The sequence below is a fragment of the Pristiophorus japonicus genome, chromosome 4, assembly GCF_044704955.1.
Source record: "Pristiophorus japonicus isolate sPriJap1 chromosome 4, sPriJap1.hap1, whole genome shotgun sequence".
In the NCBI taxonomy this organism is placed as follows: domain Eukaryota; kingdom Metazoa; phylum Chordata; class Chondrichthyes; family Pristiophoridae; genus Pristiophorus; species Pristiophorus japonicus.
The window spans coordinates 139603483-139625129 of record NC_091980.1 but is presented as its reverse complement, the minus strand read 5'-3'; the positions used below and the strand labels follow the sequence as shown (position 1 = coordinate 139625129).

The window sequence follows — 21647 nt, the reverse complement described above, 5'->3', positions numbered from 1 at the left end:
GACAGGTCTCAGGCAAGTGCAGCATTCCAGAGCTGTGAAATAAAGGTGCAGGTCCAGAGTGACCTTGACTTCACTACATGCCTCGTGTGAATCTGTACTGAGGGGACAGGGTTTTACAATAGGGGAAACTAAAACTAGGGGACATAGTCTCAGAATAAGGGGCTGCCCATTTAAACTGAGCTGAGAAATTTCTTCTCCCAGAGGGTTGTAAATCTATGGAATTCTCTGCCCCAGAGAGCTGTGGAGGCTGGGTCGTTGAATATATTTAAGGCGGAGATAGACAGATTTTCGAATGATAAGGGAATAAAGGGTTATGGGGAGCGGGCAGGGAAATGGAGCTGAGTCCATGATCAGATCAGCCATGATCTTATTAAATGGCGGAGCAGGCTCGAAGGGCCAGGTGGCCTACTCCTGCTCCTATTTCTTTTGTTCTTATGTTCACGGGGTTGGGGATAATATATTAGCATGGATAGACGATTGGCTAACGAACAGAAAACAGAGAGTCAGGATAAATGGTTCATTCTCCAGTTGGCAATCAGTAACTAGTGGGGGGCAGCAGGGATCAGTGCTGGGACCCCAACTATTTACAATCTATATTAACGACTTGGAAGAAGGGACTGAGTGTAACGTAGCCAAATTTACTGACGATACAAAGATGGGATGAAAAGCATTGTGTGAGGGAGACACAAAAAATCTGCAAAAGGACATAGATAGGCTAAGTGAGTGGGCAAAAATTTGGTAAATGGAGCATAATGTTGGAAAATGTGAGGTTATGCACTTTGGCAGAAAAAAATCAAAGAGCAAGTTATTATTTAAATGGAGAAAAATTGCATAGCTCTGCAGTACAGCGGGACCTGGGGGTCCTGGTGCATGAAACACATAAGATTAGTATGCAGGTATAGCAAGTGATCAGGAAGGCCAATGGTATATTGGCCTTTATTGCAAAGGGAATGGAGTATAAAAGCAAGGAAGTCTTGCAACAGTTATACAGAGTATTGGTGAGGCCACACCTGGAATATTGCATGCAGTTTTGCTTTCCATATTTATGAAAGATATACTTGCTTTGGAAGCAGTTCAGAGAAGGTTTACTAGGTTGATTCCGGAGATGAGGGGGTTGACTTATGAGGAAAGGTAGGTTGGGCCTCTACTCATTGGAATTCATAAGAATGAGAGGTGATCTTATCAAAACGTATAAGATTGAGGGCCTTGATAAGGTGGATGCAGAGAGGATGTTTCCACTGATAGGGGAGACTAGAACTAGGGGGCCTAATCTTAGAATAAGGGGCTGCCCATTTAAAACTGAGATGAAGAGGAATTTCTTCTCTCAGCGGGTTGTAAATCTGTGGAATTCACTGCCTCAGAGAGCTGTGGAAGCTGGGTCATTGAATAAATTTAAGACAGAGATAGACAGTTTCTTAACCGATAAGGAAATAAAGGGTTATGGGGAGCGGGCGGGGAAGTGGACCTGAGTCCATGATCGAATCATCCATGATCTTATTGCATGAAGGAGCAGGCTCGAGGGGCCGTATGGCCTGCTCCTGCTTCTATTTCTTATGTTGTGTTAAACTATTTTGGGTCTGGTCTGAGCTGATCAGTTTTGGGTCTGTGTTTACTGAGCCCAGCTTGCTGTATTCTGCTCCAGATTGTAAAATTATAATCTTGTTTTTCTGATTGTGGTTGGGAACTGCTACTGCAGGCCTGAAAGGTTGATCTTCAGCCAAAGTGAGTCATGAAAGTGAAACTAACATTGTCACTCCCTGCTTGTTTATCAGTATTTTACTTCCTGCTCTGGTTCTTCACTCTCTCCGACACTGCGTGAAACGACTTCAGGAGCTGTAACAATGGAGCTTGAAGCTTTAGAGGCTGAATTAACCTGTGCTGTGTGTCTCAATGTGTACCAGGATCCTGTGGGATTACCTTGTCAGCACAGTTTCTGTGTGAAATGTATTGAGGGAGTTTGGGCCCAGACAGCAGGCCCAGCAGGGTTTGAGTGTCCTCAATGTCGTAGGAAATTCAACCCCAGGCCCAGTCTGGAGAAAAACTTCACGTTGTGTAATATCGTGGAAAATTACAACCGATCACAGCCTCCTGCTGATCCAGCCCATGTCATGTGTGAATACTGTGATGATAATCCATCTCAAGCTGTGAAGACGTGTCTGAAATGTGAAATATCATTTTGCTCCCTTCATTTAAAGCCACATTTACAGAAAAAGGCCTACAAAGATCACACCCTCATCGAGCCTGTGTTTGACCTTACGGAGAGGCAGTGTCCGGACCATAAGAAGATCCTAGAGTTCTACTGTAAAGATGATGCAGAGTGTGTGTGTGTTTCCTGTACAATAATCGGGAAACATAAATCCCACACACTGCTGAGTTTGGATCAGGCACACACTGCAATTAAGGTGAGTGACACAATTTCTGATATTAAATACAGTGAGCGAGAGTTTTCCTGTTAATGACCAACATTAATTGGAACTGATTGCAGACAGTGCTGATTGAGCCCAGTGTTTTCTTCCTGTCCCAGGTCTGGGTGTTTGTTTTATGTCCGTCAGATTTGCTCCCTCCCCTTTCTCTTACAGTCTGTCTGAGAGAACAGGGTGGGCATGGGAGGACTGTGAGAGTGGCCCAGGGTGACTGCCCCTCACCCACACTCAACCCCTCCTGGGGAGGGCACTGCAGAGCTCAGTAATTCACTGTGTGGGCACCTGTGAGAACTGGCACTCCATGACACAGGGCTGTAGAGCAGAGCATGTTGTAGCCCTGGGTAATGCTGGGGGATTCTGCCCCCTGAGCAGCAGGGAGAGGGCCATCACCGGTGGGGGGAGTGACGGACACCCATGGGGGGAGACTCAGGGGGTGGGTAGATAAACTGTTCCTCACAACAAGAGGGAATTGCTGTTTGAGAACTGCTGGTGTGTCTGAGTCTGTCTCCCTTTCCCCTGGGCTGATTCTGGAAATGGAGGAGCTGAGTCCGTGTGAGAATGCACCACACGCTGTGTCATTGTGAAAAGAAGCCGGTGTGTGTGTGGTCACTCAGTTTATACAGGGCAGGGAGCGCCTCGTTACTGAGAGCCACAGAAGGCAATATTTGTGCTCAGGGCCCAGATACTGAGACCCCCCCAAACCACTTTCACTCCACCCCAGTGGGCTCACTCACGGAACACAATCATTTCCCGGTTAAATTCCAGTTTCAATCCGTTTTAACGGTTTTCCAATTACCTTTACAGGAAGAATTGGAGAGAGAAACCGAGAAGCTTCGGGGAGTCCAGCAGAATTGTTCCAGCAAACAGCGAGACTTGGGGAGATCAGAAGCTGAAATAAAGGTCGGGAAAAGTGGAGCTGGATTTAGAAAGGGTTTGTCTCCCCGCTGAGTCAATGAACACATCAGAAACAGGCTTCCAAACCAGGCTGGTTGTGTTGGGGCCGATGCGTCAAGCCCCGAAACCTCCCTCGGGAGCCGGCGCCTCACAACTTGAGCCGCCTCGGGGAAATCCCCTCCGTGCCTTTCAGTTCTGCGCGGAGGGATTTCCTGTACGGGCTGCTCCTGCACACCCTCAACTTTGCCATCCTCGTCTGCCGTCCGGACACGCCATGGCGCTACATCTTGCCGTCCGGAGGAGGCGGGGGTCCCCGATGGAGTGCACTCTACGCGGGAGTCCTCCCACTATTTATCGGGGACTTGGCCTGGAGGGTGGTGCACGGAGCAATCCCGTGCAATAAATTTTTAAGCGGGTTCACGGGCTCCCAGGGCGCCTGCAATTTCTGCGGCCTGGAAGAGTCCGTGTTCCACATTTTTATTGAATGTACGAGGTTGCAGCCCCTGTCTCATTATTTAAAGGGGCTGCTCCTCAATTTCTGGCTGCACTTCAGTCCCACACTCCTGATCTTTGGGCACCCTGTGCCGAGGGGAGCGGGTAGGTCCGAGGGCTTCCTCGTAGGACTGCTCCTGGGCACGGCCAAGGGTGCCATCAGCCGGTCTAGGCAGCGGGCGGTTGAAGGGATCATTCAACCCGACTGCCTGCCTCTCTTACGTGCGTACATCCGGGCCAGGGTGTCCTTGGAGATGGAGCACGCAGTGTCCACCGGTACGCTCGCGGCCTTCCGCGAGAGGTGGGCGCCGGAGGGACTGAAGTGCATTATTACCCCCGGCAACCAAATTTTAATTTGATTTTATATGTTTTCAAGTTTAATTTGCTTTAATTGCCGGGTTTTCGTTCCCTCTCCCCTTTGATAGGGGGCACTTGTAAATTTACAGTTTTAGGGCCCAAAAAAACCACAACAAAATACAAAAAAAATATAAAAAGGGCCGTGATAAGTGTTTGGAGTGTCCCCAAGATCGGGGGCACTTGATTTAACTGTTTTTTTTTGTTTTGGGGCCGAGTCACTGATTACAAGGAGTTCCCGTGTGTTTGATGTGAGGGGAGCTGCTTAACTCTACCTGCCCCTCCCAGGGAATATTATTACATCACTTGGGCACTGGATTTACTGAGACACACACAGCCAGAGGCTGGCAGGTGAAGACTTGCCCTGAAGCCTGTATCATAGGAACATAGAAAGGAAAAGGAAGAAAAGCCCATTAGCCCCAGCGAGCCTGCCCCATGCAGACAGGGTTCAATCACACACACCACTGATCCACCCCGAACCATGTACTCACCTGGGAAAGGCAAACCGAGAGAGAATAAACACCTGCAGCTAATTCAGGACAAGCTCGGGGAAATTCCTCCCCAGCTCCCTTTTAAAGGGTGGTAGTGACTCCATACCCACCACATGTTCAGGGAGTCTGTCCAGAGATCGAGGGCTCTGGCCTCCAACCTAACTCTGTGCCTATGGATTTTATACACAGGCCCTCGAGTCCTACCATCCCGATCCATCTCCAGTGCCTCACTCAACGAGTGAGTCCAATAATCCCTCCATCATTTTAAACACCTCAATCAAGTCCCTCTCAGCCTGCCTTTCTCTAAATCACCCGACCTCTTGGAGCCGATCCTCAGAACTAAACTCCATCAGACTACGTTCATTCTGGCCCCGTCCTCTCCAGAGTCTCGATCTCCTTCACCAGGTGTGGGCACCAAAACTGTTGCCATCACTCCAGGTGTGGGTGGCCCAGGTGGCAGTGCCACACACAGTCTAAACACAGCGCTCCTTCTTTTAGGCTCAAGGCTCAAGGCAACACTGGTTAAACTCTGTTTCCTCTCCCAGTAGACACCCCCACTGCCAGTAGACACCCCCACTGCTTGTCTATCTTTAACGGGTGATCGAGTGGTGATCTAAACAAACTGTCCCGTCCCTGGAAAGTGCCGTGTGCTCAGGGTAACACTGTGTGGAAGGGCCGTTTGTAATGAGAGTTGGTTTGGGTTTCAGACACGAATCAAGGAGCTGAAAGGAAAGCTATCGAAGAGCTTCTCTGAATGGAGGAGACAGCTGGAAGAAGATGAAGAGTACGCACTGACACTGATCGATGAGGAGGGGCTCCGAGCTCTCGCACAGATTAGAAACTGTTCTGAAGCATTAAACAAGAGGATAGAACAGATTACATTAATAGATGGAGAAACCCAGAGTCTGCTACAGAGGGACCCTCTCTCCTTTCTTCAGGTACATCTTCAATATAAACAGGGCCATGGCTGGGGAATGGGGCCTTTCTGTGAGGCTGGTGTGAGGGCTGAATTGTTTGAAGATTGTTGGGGACTGGCCCCACCTACTGTTACACACTGAACTCTTTGCTCTCAATCCCAAATTCACCGTTTGCTTCCATTGGGTGTTGGTTTGTTCGTTGACTGATTTGATCTCCTCTCTTTATTCACAGAACTCGAAGCAGCTCCTTTCCAGGTAAGTCCCTCTCCGTCACACACTACCTGCTGCTGATAGGGAACCTTCACCTGTATCTGGGAGAAGAGTGAAAGTAGAATCACGGCTTGGAAACCTTCCCAGATAAGGAGCTTTCAAATGGTGGAAATATTGAGTGATGTGTAACTGGGGTCTGAGGGGTTCTTGGCTCAGGCAGCCTGTGGGAAATGGCAGTGACATGGGCTGTTCCATCGGTGTGTCGAGCTTCTCAGGAAGCTGTTAGACAGGAAGTGAGAGAGAGAGAAAACTGCAGTGACCTGTATCTAACCGAGGCTTCCTAAAGGCTCCATGTGTGTCAGTGACAGCTTTATTCCATTGGGTCAGTAAGTGCTGTGTGATTGGCTTGTTCTATCAACCAGTCCATGGAGAATGAGGAGAGGGGCAGGTCCCAGTGTCAGGGTGACAGTAAAATGTGTTGTGATTGGCTCATTCTATCCACGAACCGAGAAATGAGTGGGTGCTGAGATGTCCCAGTAATGTCAGTGTCCCTGGACACTCAGTGAGGGAATCCCACCGACCCCAGGTCCCTGGGAGGCTGTTCCTTCTCCTCTCCTCACTTCACATGATTGTAGTGAGTGTGTTCCTGCAGAGAGGGGGGCACAGACTGGAGACCCTCGGGATAATAATAATGATCAATAATGGAAAGATAAGGCTCCAGTACAGAGAAACTGGACTGAACACAGACGGCTTTGAAAATCACAAACTGAGCTGAAGTGTCAGCAAACCAGGATCCCACTGCACGTGTGGAGATCAATGTGAATGCAGGGAGACGGCAAATCCCGGGATTCTGCCATTTTCCAGATGGGTTGCTGCGGGGTGTCAGTACGAGCATTAGAAGAGGGGCAGCTTGTTGCACTGATCACTCGATCCCCTTTGGGTTTCTGATGTGAAATGTCCCCACTGATAAAAACATTCACTGTGTCTCTCTCTCCCCACCACCCCCCCGTCTCTCTCTCCCCCGCCCCCCGTGTCTCTCTCCCCCCCACCCCGTCTCTCTCCCCCCCCCATCTCTCTCTCCCCCGCCCCCCCCGTCTCTCTCTTTCCCCCGTGTCTCTCTCTCCCCCGTCTCTCTCTCCCCCCTGCCGCCATGTGGCTCTCTTTCCTCACCGTGTGTCTCTGTCTCACCCTGCCATGTCTCTCCCTCTCCCCCTGCCCCCCGTGTCTCTCTACTCCACCACCGTCTCTCCCTCCCCCCCATGTGTTCCTACCCTCCTCCCCCATGTCGCTCTCAACCTCTGCCCCCCATCTTTCTCCACCCCCTGTCTCTAGCTGCTCCCCCACCCCCACCGTGTCTCTCTCTCTCCCACCCCCGTGTCTCTCTCCCCCGTCTCTCAATCATTCCCTCCCCGTGTCTCTCTCTACCCCCCATGTCTTTCTCCGCCCCCCCCCGTGTCTCTCTGTCCCCCCGTATCTCTCTCTTCCTCCCCATGTCGCTCTCTTTCCCCCCCAACTGTGTCTCTCTCTCTCTCTTTCCCTGTGTCACTCTCCCCCGCCCTTTTTCTCCCTTTCTCACCATGCCTCTCTCCCTCTTCTCACTCACCCGCCATGTGTGTGTGTCCTTCTCACCCTCCACCACCCCGTGTCTCTCTCTCTCCCCCCCACCACCCCGTGTCTCTCTCTCTCTCCCCACCACCACCCCGTGTCTCTCTCTCTCCCCCTCCGTCTCTCTCCCCCCCCCTCCGTGTCTCTCTCCCCCTCCGTCTCTCTCTCCCCTCCCCGTGTCTCTCTCTCCCCGCCACCCGTCTCAGCAGCCCCCTCCGCACCCCCCCCCGTGTCTCTCTCTCCCCCCTCCCCAGCATCTCTCTCTCTTCCCCAGGTCTCTCTCTCTCATACCCCCGTGTCTCTCTCCCCCTCTGCCCCATGTTGATCGCTCTACAACCCCACCGCGTCTCTCTCAACCCCTGCCCCCGTGTCAGTCTCTCCCTCCCCACCATGTCTCTCTCTCTCCCCCCCACCATGTCTCTCTCTCTTCCCCCCCCACTCCGTGTCTCTCTCTCTCTCCCCCCCCACTCCCCGTCTCCCTCTGTCCCCCCGTTCTTTCTCTCTCTCCCGCCCCATGACTATCTCTGCTCCGTGTCTCTCTTCCTCTTCCCCCTCTCTGTGTATCTCTCCCCCATCGCCATGCCCCTCCCCGTGTGTGTGTGTCTCTCTCTCTCTCTCTCTCCCCCCTCGTGTCTCTCTCTGTTCCCCCCCACCGTCCCCTCGCCATCCCTCCCTCTCCCCTGCCCCGAGTGTGTGTCTCTCTCTCCCCCTCCCCTGTGTGTCTCTCTCTCCCCCTCCCCCATGTCGTTCTATTTCACCCCCCCATGTCTCTCTCTTTCTCCTCAAGCCTCCCATCACCTCCCCCCACCACCCCGAGTGTGTGTCTCTCTCTATCCCCGCCAACATGTCACTCTCTCTCCCCCTCCCGGTGTCTCTCTCCCCCTGCCCCCGTGTCTTTCTCCCGCGCCCCCTTTGCCTCTAGCTGTTACCCCCCCTCAACCCCCTGTGTCTCTCTATTTCCCCCCGATGACTCTCCCCGCCATATCTCTCTAACATTCCCATGTGTCTCTCTCCTCCCACTCCCCCGTGTCTCTCTCTCTCCTCCCCATGTCTCTCTCTCCACCCTCCCCGTGTCTCTCTCTCCCCTCCCCATGTCTCTCCCCACCCACCGTGTCTCTCTCTCCCCACCCACCGTGTCTCTCTCTCCACCCTCCCCGTGTCTCTCTCTCTCTCTGCCCCCATGTCGATCTCTCTCCAACCCCTGCCCCTGTGTCAGTCTCTCCACTCGCGAGTCCCTCGCCCCACCTCACCCCCCGCCACCTTTTCTCTTCCTCCTCCCCAATGACTATCTCTGCCCGTGTCTCTCTACCTCTTCCCCCTCTCGGTCTATCTTTCCCCTCCGCTACTCCCCTCCCTGTGTGTCTCTCTATCTTTCCCCCCGTGTCTCTCTCCCCCGCCGTCTCTCCCTCTCCCTCTCCCCCTCCCTGAGTGTGTGCCTCCCCCTCCCCCCTTCCCGAGTGTGTGTCTCTCACTCTCCACTCCCCTCCCCGAGTGTGTGTCTCCCTCTCCCCCCTCCCTGAGTGTGTGTCTCTCTCCCACACCCGACCACCCTCACGTGTCTCTCTCTCTCTCTCTTCCCCTCCGTCATTTCTCTCTCTTTCCCCGCCACCAAGTCATTCTCTATAACCCCCCTGCCCCCATGTCGCTCTCTCCCCACCCCATGACTCTCCCAGCCCCGTGGCTCTCTCCCTCCCCCATGCCTCTCGCCCCTCCCGCCCCGTGTTTCTCTCTCCCTCTGTCCCTCTTCGCCCCCATCTCTCGCTCTCTCTCTCTCTCTCTTTCTCCTCCCCCATGTCTCTCTCTCTCAACACCCCCGTCTCTCTGTCCCCCAGACCTTTCTCTTTCTCTCCCCCCCACCCCATGACTCTCTCTCCCACCCCCTTTCCCCCTCCCCCACCCCCACCCCCGTGTCTCTCTCTCCACCCCCCACCCCCCACAAACCGTTTCCCCTCCCCCCGTCTCTCTCTGTCCCTCCGTCCTTTTTCTATCTTCCCCCATGACTCTCTCTACCCCCCTTGTCTCTCCCCACCCCCGCGTGTCTCATCTCCTCCCCACCCCGCCCTGTGTCTCGCTCCCCCATCGCCCGACCCCCCAGTGTTTCTCTCTCTCCCCCCTCCCCCGTGTCTGTCACGCCCTCCCATGAGCCTCTCTCCCCCACCGTGTCTCTTGCCCCCTCCCCTGCCCCGTGTTTCTCTCTCACCACATGGCTCTTTCCCTCGGTCCCAATTCCTCCCATCTCTCTCTCTCCTCCCTCGTGTGTCTCTCTCAACCCTCCTTGTCTCCCCCCGCCTCCATGATTCTCTCTCCCACCCCCAGTTCCCTCTCTCCCTCCCTCGTCTCTCTCTCTGTCCTTTCTCTCCTCCCTACTCCGTGTCTCTCGCCCCCCTCCCCCCCCTCCATGTGTGTGTGTCTCTCTCTCCACCATGTCTCTCTCCAATCCCCACCCCCCGTGTCTCTCTCTCCATGTTTCTCCCCCACTTGTCTCTCTCTCTCCCCGCTGTGTCTATCTCCCCACCACCGCCATGTTTCACACTCCCCCCGTGTCTATCTCCACGCCCCCCCGAGTTTCGCGCTCCCCCCCGTGTCTATCTCCACGCCCCTCGTGTCTCGCGCTCCCCCGCCCCCGTGTCTATCTCTCCCCAACCCCTGTGTCTCTCTGTTCCCCCCCCCCGCCCCCCGGTCTCTTTCTCTCCCTCCTCGTGTCTCTCTCTGTCTCCCCCCCCCACCACTGCCCCTCCCTCTCCCTTACCCCGAGTGTGTATCTCTCTCTCCCCCTCCCCTGTGTGTCTCTCTTACGCCCCTCCCCTATGTCATTCTATTTCACCCCACCGTGTCTCTCTCTTCCTCCCCAAGCCTCCTATGCGCCCCCCCACCTCCACACCAAGTGTGTGTCTCTCTCTATCCCCGCCAACATGTCACTCTCTCTCCCCCTCTGCCCCCCATGTCAATCTCTCTCCCTCCCCCATGTCTCTCTCTCTCCCCCTCCCTCGTGTCTCTCGCCCCCTGCCCCCGTGTCCTTCTCTCCTCCCCTTGCCTCTAGCTGTCCCCCCCACCCCCCCCGTGTCTCTCTCCCCCCCCCATGACTCTCTCTCTCCCCCCCCATGACTCTCTCTTCCACTCCATGTCTCTCTCCCCCGCCCCCACCACACCGAGTGTGTGTCTCTCTCTATCCCCGCCAACATGTCACTCTCTCTCGCCCTCTGCCCCATGTCGATCTCTCACCCTCCCCCGTCTCTCTCTCTCCCCTCCCTCGTGTCTCTCTCCCCCTGCCCCCGTGTCTCCCTCAACCTCTGCCCCCATGTCAATCTCTCTCCCCCCTCCATGACTCTCTCTTCCACTCCATGCCTCTCTCCCCCGCCCCCCACCGTGTCTCTCTCCCCCACCCAATGTCTCTCTCCCCCGCCCCCCACCGTGCCTCGCTCTCCCCGTGTCTCTCACCGCCACTGTGTCTCTCTCTCAACCCTGTGTCTCTCTCTACCCGCCTTGTCTCTCTCCCGCCGCCCCCCCGTGTCTCTCTCTCCCCCTCTGCCCCCATGTCGATCTCTCTCCATCCCCCCCCCCTGTGTCAGTCTCTCCCCCTGCCATGTCTCTCCCCTCGCGTGTCTCTTGCCCCACCTCCCCCCTCTGTCCTTTTTCTCTCTCCACCCCCATGACTATCTCTGCCCCCGTGTCTCTCTACCTCTTCCCCCTCTCTGTGTATCTTTCCCCCGTCACGCCCCTCCCCGTGTATGTCTCTCTATCTTCCGCTCCCCCCGTGTCTCTCTCTCCCCCATGTCTCCATCTCCCGCCGCCTCTCCCGCTTCCCCCCCCCACCCCCTCCCCGAGTGTGTCTTTCCCCCTCACCCCCTCCCCGAATGTGTATCTCCCTCTCCCCCTCCCCTGTGTGTGTCTCTCTCTCTCCCCACCCGTGTCTCTCTCTCCCCCCCTCCCCGAGTGCGTGTCTCCCCCCGCCCACTCTGAGTGTGTCTCTCTCTCCCCCCGACCACCCTCATGTGTGTCTCTCTCTCTCTCTTCCCCCGTCCTTTCTCTCTCTTTCCCCGCCACCAAGTCGTTCTCTATCACCCCCCCCCCCCCCCGCCCCCATGTCGCTCTCTCCCCAGCCCAAGACTCTCCCAGTCCCATGGCTCTCTCCCCCCTCCATGTCTTTTCCTCCGCCCTTCCCCCCCCACCTGTCTCTCCTCCCCCGTATCTCTATCTCTCCTCCCGTGTCTCTCACCTCCCCCTGCCCCGTGTCTATCTCCCCTTCCCCCCCTCCACCCCCGGGTCCATCTCCCCATCCCCCCCCATGTCTCTCTCCCCCTCCCTCTTGTCTCTCTCTCTCTCCCCCATGTCTCTCTCAACCCCTGCCCTTATGTCTCTCTCCCGCCCCCCCATCTCTCTTCCCCCTCCCCCATCACTCTCTCTCCCCCCCCACCTCCCTGATTCTCTCTCCCACCCCCGTTTCCCCCTCTCCCTCCCTCGTCTCTCTCTCTCTCTGTCCCCCCGTCCTTTTTCTCTTCCCCCCTCCATGTCTCTCGCCCCCCCTCACCACCCCCTCCATGTGTATGTCTCTCTCCCCCTCCCCCGTGTCTGTCTCCCCTCTCCCCCATGTCTTTCGCTCCCCATCCATGCTGTCTCTCTCCCCCCCCCACTGTGTCTCTCTCCCCCCCACCCATCTCTCGCCCCCCGCCACTGTCTGTCTCTCTCTCTCTCTCTCCCTCCCCCCCACCCATCTCTCTCCTCCCCCCCACCCATCTCTCTCCCCCCCCCCCATGTTTCTCTCCCCGCCACCCCCCCCCCCGCACTTCTCACTCTTCCCCAGGTCTCTCCCTCTCCTACCCCCGCATCTCTCACCCTCTGCCCCCATGTCGGTCTCTCTACAACCGCCCGCGTCTCTCTCAACCCCTGCCCCGATGTCAGTCCCTCCCCCCTCCGCCCCAACCGTCTCTCTCCCCACCCCATGACGATCTCTGCCCCGTGCCTCTCTTCCTCTTCCCCCTCCACGTGTCTCTTTCCCCGCACTTGTATCTCTCTCCCCGTGTCTCTTCCCCCCACCCCCGTCTCTCTCCATGCCCGTGTCTTTCTCCCCACCCCCTCCCGTGTTTCGCGCTCCCCGCCGCCATGTCTCTCTCCATGCCTCCATGTATCGCGCCCCCCCGCACCGTGTCTATCTCCATGCCCAGCCGTGTCTCGCGCTCCCCCCGTGTCTCTCTCCATGCCCCCCGTGTCTCGCGCTCCCCCCGTGTCTTGCGCTCCCCCCCGTGCCTCTCTCCATGCCCCCCGTGTCTCTCTTTCCCCTTCCCAGTGTCTCTCTGTTCCCCCCATCTCTCTCTCCCGCCTCGTGTCTCTCTCAGTCTCCCCCCCCCACCGACATCCCTCCCATCTCCACTGCCCCGAGTGTGTGTCTCTCTCTCCCCTCCCCCATGTCATTCTATTTCACCCCCACATGTCTCCCTCTTCTTCCCCAAGCCTCGTACATCCCCCCACCCCACCCTGAGTGTGTGTCTCTCTCTATCCCCGCCAACATATCTCTCTCTCCCCCTCTGCCCCCATGTCTCTCTCTCTCCCCCTGCCCCCGTGTCTGCCTCACCCTCTGCCCCCGTGTCTTTCTTTCCCCCCGTTTGCCTCTAGCTGTCACCCCCAACCGCCCATGTCTCTCTCTTCCCCCCATGACTCTCCCCGCCGTATCTCTCTAACACCCCCCATGTATCTCTCTCCCCCCGCTCCCATGTGTCTCTCTCCCCACTCCCATATCTCCCTCCCCGCTCCTGTGTCTCTCTGCCCACCCCGTGTCTCTCTCTTCCCCCACTCCCGTGAATATCTACCCCCCTGCATCTCTCTCTCCCCCCTCTCCTGCATCTCTCTCTCTGCGGCCGCCCCCCCGCGTCCCTCTCTTCCTCCCGTGTCTCTCTGCCCCCAAGTTGATCTCTCTCCATCCCCCCCGTATCTCTCTCAACCCCTGCCCCCGTGTCAGTCTCTCCCCCCGCCTTGTCTCTCTCTCCCCTCGAGTGTCTCTTGCCCCACCTCACCCCCATCTTTTCTCTCTCTCCCCCATGTCTCCCTACCTCTTCCCCCTCTCTGTGTATCTTTCCCCACCCGCCACGCCCCTCACCTGTGTGTGTCTCGCTCTCTTTCTCTCCCCCCCCCATCTCTCTCTCTCTCCCGTGTCTCTCTCCCCCGCCTTCGCTCCCTCTTCCCCTCCCCAAGTGTGTCTCACCCCCTCCCTGAGTCTGTCTCTCCCCTCCCCCGACCACCCTCACGTGTCTCTCTCTCTCTCTCTCTCTTCCCCCGTCCTTTCTCTTTCTTTCCCCGCCACCAAATCGTTCTCTATCACCCCCAGCCCTCATGTCACTCCCCACCCCATGACACACACATCCCCGTGGCTCTCTCCCCCCCATGTCTCTTCCTCCACCCCCACCCCTCCCCTCCACCTGTCTCTCCCCCCCGTATCGCTATCTCTCCTCCAGTGTCTCTCACCTCCCCCCCGTGTCTCTCTCCCCCTCCCCCATGTCTCTCTCCCCTCTGCCCGTCCCGTGTCTCTTTCTCTCTCCCCGTCTCTGTCCTCCCCCAGTCTCCCCCCGCTTGTCTCTCTCTCTCTCCCCCCTCCCATGTGTGTCTCTCTCTGCCCGCCCCCATGATTCTCTTTCCTTCCCATGTCGCTCTCCCACCCCGTGCCTCTCTCTCTCCCGTCTTTCTCTCTCTGTCCCCCCGTCCCTTTTCTATCTTCCCCCCCCACCCATGACACTCTCTCCCTCCCCCCCCGGCCATGTCTCTCTCCACCCCCCCCCCCTCCGTGTCTCTATCTCCTCCCCCCCGCCCTGTGTCTCGTTCCCCTGCCGCCTGACCCCCCAGTGTCTCTCTCTCTCTCCCCCACCCCCACCCCCGTCTCTCTCTCTCTCTCTTCCCCCCTCCCACTGTGTCTCTCTCCCCCTGTGTCTCTCCCCCTCCCCCGTCTCTCTCTGTCCCTTCCCATCCTTTCTGTCTCTCTCCCCCACCGTGTCTCTCTCAACCCTCCCTCCCCCGCCGTGTCTCTATCTCCTCCCCCCCACACCCCGTGTCTCGCTACCCCACTGCCCGACCCCCCAGTGTCTCCCTCTCTCTCTCTCTCTCCCCTCCAGTGTCTCTGTCAACCACTGCCCCCATGTCACTCTCCCTCTCTCCCCACCCCACCGTCTCTCTCTCTCCCCCGTGTCTCTCTCTCTCCCCACCGTGTCTCTCGCCCACCCCCGTGTCTCTCTCTCTCCCCACCGTGTCTCTCTCTCCCCACAGTGTCTCTCTCTCTCCCCCGTGTCTCTCTCTCCCTCTGTCCCTCTTCGCCCCCATCTCTCTCCCCTCCCCCGTGTCTATCTCTCTCTCAACCCACTCTGTCTCTCTCTGCCCCCCCGACCTTTCTCTCTCTCCCCCCACCCCATCACTCTCTCTCCCACCCCCATGTCTCTCTCTTCCTCCTCATGTCTTTCTCTCCCTCCCTCTTGTCTCTCTCAACCCCTACCACTATGTCACTCTCTCCCCCTATCCCACCGTCTCTCTCTCTCCTCCCCGTGTCTCTCTCTCTCATCCCCCCCTGTCTCTCTGTCCCTCCGATCTTTCTCTCTCTCCCCCCCACCCCATGACTCTCTCTCCCACCCCCATTTCCCCCTCCCTCCCATGGCTTTCTCACCCACCCCCGTGTCTCTCTCTCACCACAACCTGTCTCCCCTCCCCCCGTCTCTCTCTGTCCCCCCGTCCTTTTTCTATCTTCCCCCATGACTCCCTCCCCCCCCCGGCCATGTCTCTCTCCACCCCCCCCCCCCTCCGTGTCTCTATCTCCTCCCCACCCCGCTCTGTATCTCACTCCCCCGTTGCCCGACCCCCCAGTGTCTCTCTCTCTCTCCCCCCTCCCCCCCCGGGTCTATCTTCCCCTCCTCCAGGTGTCTCTCTCTCTCCCCCTCCCCGTTCTTTCTGTCTCTCTCCCCCATCCGTGTCTCTCTCAACCCCTGCCCCCATGTTGCTCTCTCTCTCTCTCTCGCTCTCCTCCCCCCACCCCACCGTCTCTCTCTTTCTCTCCCCCCCCACCCCACCCTCTCTCTCTCTCCCTCCCCCCCCCGTGTCTCCTCTCCCTCTCCCCACCGTGTCTCTCTCTCCCCCCCGTCTCTCTCCCCCCGTGTCTCTTGCCCTCCCGCACTTTTTCATGCCCCCCCTCCGCCCCGTGTTTCTCTCTCTCCACATACTCTCTCCCTCTTCCTCCCATCTCTCTCTCTCTCAACCCCCGTCTCTCTCTCCCCCTCCATGATTCTCTCTCCCACCCCCGTTTCCCTCTCTGTCCCCCCCGTCCTTTCTCTCCTTCCCCCTCCGTGTCTCTCGCCCCCCACGCCACCCCCTCCATGTGCGTGTCTCTCTCCAATCCCCCGCCCCGAATCTCTCTCAACCCCTGCCCCCATGTCTCTCTCCCCCCACCCGTGTCTCTTTCTCCCCCCAAATCATCCCTCGCACCCCCCCATGTCTCTCTCTCTTCCCCAGGTCTCTCCGTCGCCCACCCCCATGTCTCTCTCCCCCTCTGCCCCCATGTCGATCTCTCTCCAACCCCCCCGCGTCTCTCTCAACCCCTGTCCCCGTGTCAGTCTCCCCCCCACCACCCACATGTCTCTCTCTCCTGTCGCGTCCCCCCCACCGTCTTTCCTCTCTCTCCCCCCCTCATGACTATCTCTGCCCCCGTGTCTCTCTACCTGTTCCTCCTCTCTGTGTATCTTCCCCCATTCCCGCCCTGCCCTCCCCTGTGTATGTGTCTCTCTCTCCCCGCAACCCTGAGTGTGTGTCTCTCTCCCTCCCCGACTGCCCTCACGTGTCTCTCTCTCTCTTCCCCCCACCCCCATGTCGCTCTCTCCACACCCCATCACTCTCCCAGCCCTGTGGCTCTCTCCCTCCCTATGTCTCTTCATCCATCACCCCCCCCCCACCTGTCTCTCCCCCCTGTCCCCGTATCTCTATCTCTCCTCCAGTGCCTCTCTTCCCCCCGCCACCCGCCCGTGTCTCTCTCCCCCTCCCCCCTGTCTCTCTCTCTCTCCGCCATCTCTTTCTGTGTCCCTGTCCTTTCTCTCTCTCCTCCCCATGTCTCTCTCCCCTTCGCCCATCCTGTGCCTCTTTCTCTCCCCCCCGTTTCTGCCCCCCGGCTAGTCTCTTCCCCCAGTTGTCTCTCTCTCTCTCTCTCTCCCCCTCCCATAATTCTCGCTCCCTCCCATGTCTCTCTCCCCCCACCGCCCTGTGTCTTGTACCCCCGTCGCCCGTCTCTTCCCCCAGTGTCTCTCTCTCTCTCTCCCCCACCCCCGGCTCTCTCTCTCTCTCCCCCCCACCCCCACCTCTCTCTCTTCCCCCATCCCCCCCGTGTCTATCTCCCCCTCCCCCGTCTCTCTCTGTACCCCCTGTCCTATCTGTCTCTCTCCCCACTGTGTCTCTCGCCCCCCCCCCCCCCGCCCGTGTTTCTCTCTCCCTCTTCGCCCTCATCTCTCTCTCAACACTCCCCCCCCCCCACCGTCTCTCTCTCTGTACCTCCGACCTTTCTCTCTCTCCCCCCCCAACCCCATCATTCTCTCTCCCACCCCCTTGTCTCTCTCTCTCCCCTCCCTCTTGTCGCTCTCTCTCTCCCACCCCCGTTTCCCCCTCCCTCCCGTGTCTTTCTCCCCTTCGTGTCTCCCCCTCCCCCCCAATGTCTCCCCTCCTCTCCCCCCCCTGTCTCTCTTTGTCCCCCTGTCCTTTTTCTATCTTCCCCCCCATGACTCTCTCTACCCCCGCGTGTCTCTATCTCCTCCCCACCCCACCCTATGTCTCACTCCCCTGCTGCACGACTCCCCAGTGCCTCTCTTTCTCTCCCCCCTCCCCCCCAGGGTCTATCTTCCCCTCCTTCACGTGTCTCTCTCCCTCACCCCCGTTCTTTCTGTCTCTCTCTCCCCCGTGTCTCTCTCTTCTTCCCTGTGTCTGTCACTCCCCCCCGTGTGTTTCTGTCCCCCACCGTGTCTCTCTCTCCCACCCCCATGTTGTGTGTCTATCTCAACCCCCCCATGTCTCTTCCCCCCCCCCTCTCCATTCTCTGTCACTCCCCGTGTCTGTCTCTCTCTCCCCGCTATCTCTCTCTCACACTACTGCCGATGTTTCTCCTCCTACAGAAGGCCACGAAAATGTTCCCAATAATGCAACAGCTGGAAGCAAATCCAGCCCCAGGCTTCAGCGGCAGGAAATGTTTGAGCAGCGGCCTCTATACTGACCCGTCAGAAGATCAGCAGCACAGCAGCACAACGTGCTCGTTGTGGGGCCCACTTCCGGTTCCAGGGCCGAGGAGTCTGCGCCTGTGCGAAAGGCGTCGGGGGCAGAGTCCAGAGGACACAGGCGCAGAAACAACACGGTGGAAATAGTCACTCTGATGTTTTAACCCCCGACCCTCTCCCGCCTGTCGGGGGGCGCGAGGTTAAAATCGAAACGACTGTGAGGGAATTCCACCCACCCCAGGTCCCTGGGAGGCTGTTCCTTCTCCTCTCCTCACTTCACATGATTGTAGTGAGTATGTTCCTGCAGAGAGGGGGGCACAGTCTGGAGACCCTCAGGATAATAATAATGATCAATAATGGAAAGATGAGGCTCCAGTACAGAGAAACTGGACTGAACACAGACGGCTTTGAAAATCACAAACTGAGCTGAAATGGCGGCAAACCAGGATCCCACTGCACGTGTGGAGATCAGTGTGAATGTAGGGAGACGGCAAATCCCGGGATTCTGCCATTTTCCAGATGGGTTGCTGCGGGGTGTCAGTCCGAGCATTAGAAGAGGGGCAGCTTGTTGCACTGATCACTCGATCCCCTTTGGGTTTCTGATCTGAGATGTCCCACTGATAAAAACATTTTCTCTCCTCTTTCATTCCAGAGTGATGGAGACTCAGAGAGTCACAGACCCAGATGTTCCAGCGCTCACCCTGAACCTGTCCAATATATCGCCACTTATCCAGGAGAGGCTGAATGGATGGGAAAAGTACCACTCAGACATACTGGGAATCATCAGTAAGATGGTGCAGCTTTTCTCCAATATAAGGCACTGAGAGCAGGTGGGGTTAGTTGTGTTCAGACCACTGGGAATATCCCAAACTTTAATATCAGCTCCCCGTGTCTGTGGATCAGGAGCCTGAGATTAATCCTCAGTCCCCAGTGACACCTGCTTTAAACATTCCTCACTGTAATGGGCCAGAGCTTCACCCACCGTGGGCCAGGTAGGGGCAGGGTTACACACTGCCAATCAGAGTGGCCCTTAAAGGGACACCGACCCTCAATGGCTGTCAGTATTATTAAAGAATTTAGTAAGAGATAGAAAGACTTGCATTTATATAGCACCTGTCAGAACCTCAGAAATCCCAAAGTGCTTTACAGACAATGGAGTTCTATTTTGAAGTGTAGTCACTGTTGTAATGTAGGAATATATAAGTATGGAATATATAACCCCCCCATCGAGTAATATGAAGGAGGCGGGACCTCGCTGTGTCACAATTCCCAATCACCGTGAGCTTTGTTTACAGGGCCAGCTTCCACCGAATACAGGGGCCCATCGACTGTAACTCCTCCCCCACACAGCTCCTCTGGGGCAGCCCCTGTCCCATTGATCGCCATCAAGCAGTCGACTGGGATCAGAGGGAGAACGGGAATATCCCAAGGTGTGTTTATAATCTGAAACGGGGATCACACTGACTGGTAATATGGGGCTGGCACTGTCTGGGAAATACTGACACTCCGACCCTGCAGCTGTCAATCATTGATCTGAGTGGAATAACCCTGTCTGACCAATCTCTTCTCTCCTCTCCAGGGCAAAGGTCACCGATGGGCCTGGATCCAAAGACAGCAAACTGGAACTTGGTTCTGTCTGATGATCTGAGATCAGTAACACGGACTGGACAGAAACAGCCCTATCCACCTCACCCAGAGAGGTTTAAAGACCAACCCCAAGTCCTCTGCTCCCAGAGCTTCTCCTCAGGATCCCATTCCTGGGATGTGGAGACTGATGGGAATCGCTGGGGAATAGGGATTGTGTGTGGGAGTGTAGAGAGGGAGGGGGGAGGGTCTTACCTTTGGGGCAGCAGTAAATCCTGGGGTTTACATTATTATGGTGGTGTTTCTCTCAGGGCCCGGCACAATTCTTGGGACACTCCCCTCCGAGGTTTCCGGTCTGGGAGCAGGATCCGGGTTCAGTTGGACTACGAGGCTGGGACTGTGTCATTTCACCAGGTCACTGACTCACTGACACATTTACACACATTTCACACCACATTCACTGAACCCGTGTTTCCAGCATTTTATTGTGGAAACAAATCCCTAAAACTGTTAAATTAATCCCGATATCGGAGACTCGGTGATGTCACTTCCGGTTTCGGGGATACTGCGATGTCACTTCCGGTTTCGGGTGGCCCTCCTCAACGGGTCATTTCCGGGTTGGGGTCACAGATTATGTCATTTCCTGTTCCCCTCTGCATGTCACTTCCGGGTCTGTCCCTCTGACGATGTCACTTCCAGCCTTGCCCCTCTATGATGTCATTTCCGAGTCTGCATCTCTGATGCTTTCAAGTCGGGTCACACCCCCAATGACGCCATTTCCGGTGCCATCTGATGATGTCACGTTCGAGTCCCTCCCTCCGATGATGTCATACCCGGGTCCCCCTCTGATGATGTCAGGAGCTCGGTGCCTTGCTGCTTTTAAGGATCCGTGGGGTCTTTGTGCTTTTCTCTGTAAGGGTCTGTCACTGACGCTAAACACAGCTGCTTTTGGTCAGTTTGCTGCAATTCCTAGAGTTACAATTGATTGTCCCCTTCAGTTGTAGAATTTTAGTACTTTAGTTCTATAATTGTAGTGGTTTTAATCTCTGTGATGAATCACAATAGTGATGAGCACATCTGGGTTAATATCAGTCGTGAATTATACTAGTGACAGGCAGGACTGCATCAATCACAGTTAAATTCTCCATATTAACTTGTGGTTTCAGGGAGTTTCTGTGAGCAATGTTCAGTCAGTGAAAGGGATTCCAGTCCGACAGAGTTTTCACTGATAAGGAGAGGCCACAAAACTCTCTGTTAGTTCCAGCCTTGAAAAGGCACCTGCCACAGATCTGGAAAATCCGGGAGTGAGTCAAGTTATGGGAAGTTATTCTTGTTAAAACTGGAGTTACTGCAACTAATTGGATGAAGTAATACTTTGAAACACGTGGACCCTCACGTAGCGAGAGTGAAAGAAAGGGATAAAAAGAGGGTTGTTACAATAGATACTTCAGAATTCGACAAGGTTTGGCCAGCTGATCCCCTCGAGCTCGAAACTTGTGACCCCGTGAATTCTCCGGTCTTGTACCACAAGCGTCTCAAGCATATAGGTGATTATTGGTAATAATAGTTATCATTGTATATGGGTAATTATTGGTAATAATGATCATTTTATGCTTAATTCGTATGAAAGTCAATAAATGCTTTTGAACCCTATTACTACGTGGAATATCTGATTAATTTATAGATAAGAAGATCCATTCCCTAACAGTTGGCATCTCAGATCAAGGGGCATATTTGGGACAGAGATTTTAGGATGGCGACCTGTATTTCTCTGACATTTAACACTGCCGTGTTACAGTATATTATTCTGCCCTGGCCATTATCACACTCTGAACTAGATGAGACTTCAGAGAAATGTATCCTCATTCTTCAAGCATCAGAATTTGCATTGGACACGGTCATATACAGAGATGTATTTAAATGGCTTCGAGTCCCTTTGAATCACTCTGGATCAGTTCCTATGGAGTGGAGGGTAGCCAATGTAACCCCACTTTTTAAAAAAGGAGGGAGAGAGAAAACAGGGAATTATAGACCGGTCAGCCTGACCTCAGTAGTGGGTAAAATGATGGAATCAATTATTAAGGATGTCATAGCAGTGCATCTGGAAAATGGTGACATGATAGGTCCAAGTCAGCATGGATTTGTGAAAGGGAAATCATGCTTGACAAATCTTCTGGAATTTTTGAGGATGTTTCCAGTAAAGTGGACAAAGGAGAACCAGTTGATGTGGTATATTTGGACTTTCAGAAGGCTTTCGACAAGGTCCCACACAAGAGATTAATGTGCAAAGTTAAAGCACATGGGATTGGGGGTAGTGTGCTGACGTGGATTGAGAACTGGTTGTCAGACAGGAAGCAAAGAGTAGGAGTAAACGGGTACTTTTCAGAATGGCAGGCAGTGACTAGTGGAGTGCCGCAAGGTTCTGTGCTGGGGCCCCAGCTGTTTACATTGTACATTAAT

The 21647-nt window shown here is 55.9% G+C and overlaps 1 protein-coding gene across 3 annotated transcripts; it reads left to right on the top strand.

Annotated features, from left to right (window-relative positions):
• Nucleotides 1-1571: 1571 nt before the first annotated feature.
• Nucleotides 1572-20840, top strand: LOC139263081 (E3 ubiquitin/ISG15 ligase TRIM25-like). 3 transcript variants are annotated; one of them, XM_070878617.1, is made up of 7 exons: nt 1577-2402; nt 3228-3323; nt 5362-5592; nt 5804-5826; nt 18256-18389; nt 18899-19033; nt 19183-20840. In XM_070878617.1, the coding sequence occupies exons 1-7, from the start codon at nt 1842-1844 to the stop codon at nt 19704-19706; spliced, it is 1704 nt and encodes a 567-aa protein (XP_070734718.1). In that variant the 5' UTR covers nt 1577-1841; the 3' UTR covers nt 19707-20840. The 3 variants fall into 3 exon arrangements, with proteins under 3 accessions (XP_070734719.1, XP_070734720.1, XP_070734718.1); XM_070878618.1 differs by lacking the exon at nt 3228-3323 and having other exon boundaries at nt 1572-2402; XM_070878619.1 differs by lacking the exon at nt 18899-19033 and having other exon boundaries at nt 1575-2402.
• Nucleotides 20841-21647: the final 807 nt, after the last annotated feature.

Bases quoted from the DNA above. Each gene is read 5' to 3' on its own strand.
- LOC139263081 (XM_070878617.1), top strand. From the start codon at position 1,842: ATGGAGCTTGAAGCTTTAGAGGCTGAATTAACCTGTGCTGTGTGTCTC. The intron at 5,593-5,803 runs GTACATCTTCAA...CTTTATTCACAG, and splicing joins ACCCTCTCTCCTTTCTTCAG to AACTCGAAGCAGCTCCTTTC. The intron at 19,034-19,182 runs GTGTGTTTATAA...TCTCCTCTCCAG, and splicing joins GAGAACGGGAATATCCCAAG to GGCAAAGGTCACCGATGGGC.